This window comes from Carlito syrichta, unplaced genomic scaffold (genome assembly GCF_000164805.1).
Source record: "Carlito syrichta isolate Samal-C Ts95f unplaced genomic scaffold, Tarsius_syrichta-2.0.1 Scaffold288027, whole genome shotgun sequence".
NCBI lineage: Eukaryota > Metazoa > Chordata > Mammalia > Primates > Tarsiidae > Carlito > Carlito syrichta.
Window position 1 is genome coordinate 13,477 of NW_007232123.1, and position 1,328 is coordinate 14,804.

The 1,328-nt window shown below is 69.3% G+C and overlaps 1 protein-coding gene across 1 annotated transcript in view; it reads right to left on the reverse strand.

The window, feature by feature from the left end:
- The window catches only part of PDLIM7 (PDZ and LIM domain 7), a gene marked incomplete at its 5' end in the record, with an annotated part of 8,594 nt that extends 7,270 nt beyond the window's left edge, over window positions 1-1,324 (reverse strand). The window contains 3 exons of the mRNA XM_021710083.1: window positions 1-112; window positions 249-304; window positions 1,254-1,324. Coding sequence (XP_021565758.1) covers window positions 1-112; window positions 249-304; window positions 1,254-1,324 — 239 coding nt within the window. The remainder of the gene's footprint in view (window positions 113-248; window positions 305-1,253) is intronic.
- Window positions 1,325-1,328: the final 4 nt, after the last annotated feature.

A 1,328-nucleotide genomic window follows, 5' to 3' on the forward strand; every position in this document is an offset into this window, starting at 1 on the left:
GGCTGGCTGTGCCGGGTCAGCACCGTGCTCGTCCTGTCCGGGGCGTAGCGCTCTGCAAACGCGGGGTCCACAGCCCAGGGTGGGCGGCTGGTGGGGCTGGGGGCGCCGGGGCCTGCCAGGAGCGAGGGGAGTGACTCTGGGGGAAACCAGGGCCCTGAAGGGCTGGGGGTACAGATGAGCAGCACAGTGGAGCCCACCACCCCTGCCCCTGGAGGCTGTCCCCCACCCAGCCGAGCCCACTCTCTCACCAGGCCAGGGCTCCTGGGATGCAGCTGGGGCTGGGGCTTCTGTCCTGGGCACCTGGCTGCGAGATCTGCCATTCAAGGCCCTGCTTGGCTGCGGCTCCTGGCACAGCCCCACCCCCCAACCTGGGTCCTGCTGGCCCCAGGGAGATGCCTAGGCACGAGAGCCGCTGGACTGGACTCCAGGTCCCCTGGGTAGGGCTGGGAAGAGCGGCTTCTCCTAGCTGTGTCCACTCAGCGGGTCTGCCATCTAGAGCTGGGAGGTGGAGCAGGGCTCCCACTTCTGGGGCAACTCTCGGGGCTCCCCTCTTGCCAGCGAGCTAGCTCTGACGGCAGGGCAAGGCCCCCCTGGCCAGGCACACCCTCCGGCGGAGACCCAAACGGCAGGGCCCGCACTGAGCCTGGACCGTCAGGCAGCCCCACACCCGAAATGCAAACCAGGCCCACCAGGAGAGAAGAGAGAGGCAGAGCAAGCAGGGTGGAGAGCGTTTATTTCCGCGCCCAGAGTGGCACAGACCTGGCAGACAGCGCCACAGGGCAGAGAGGGAAGGCAGTGTCAGATGAAGCCCGGCCCTGCGCCAAGTGGCTGCCAGGGCCGGGCCAGCAGGAGGCTCAGGCCAGGGGCAGGAAGGGGTGGGTGAGGCAGGCAGGAGCCGGAGGCACCAGGGGGTGCCCTGGGCAGGAGGGACAGAAAGAGGAGGCAGAGGGGGCAGCCGGCTGGAGCAGGCCGGGCTACGACTGCACGTTGAGCACGTGGGCAGAGCGCTGGTGGTGCCAGTCCCGGAGGCGGGTGTAGCGTGGGCTCTGTAGCTCCAGGACATACTTTTCCCTGAGGGGCAGAGAGAGGGAGGAGGAAGTGGAAGGCAGGCAGCAGAGACGGAAGGGAGGCAGGGAGGGAGCAGGAAGGACGGAAGGAAGGAGAGACGGAGAGCCCGGCCGGGAGCCCCGGGGCAGACACAGGGCTGGCCGGACAGGAGGCAGCGGGGCAGGAGCCGGGGCCTGCCCTGGTACCTGGACCTCCTCAGGTGCTCCTCATCCGGGTCTTGCACTGAGGGCGAGAGGACGGGGTCGGGCCGGGCCGGGCTG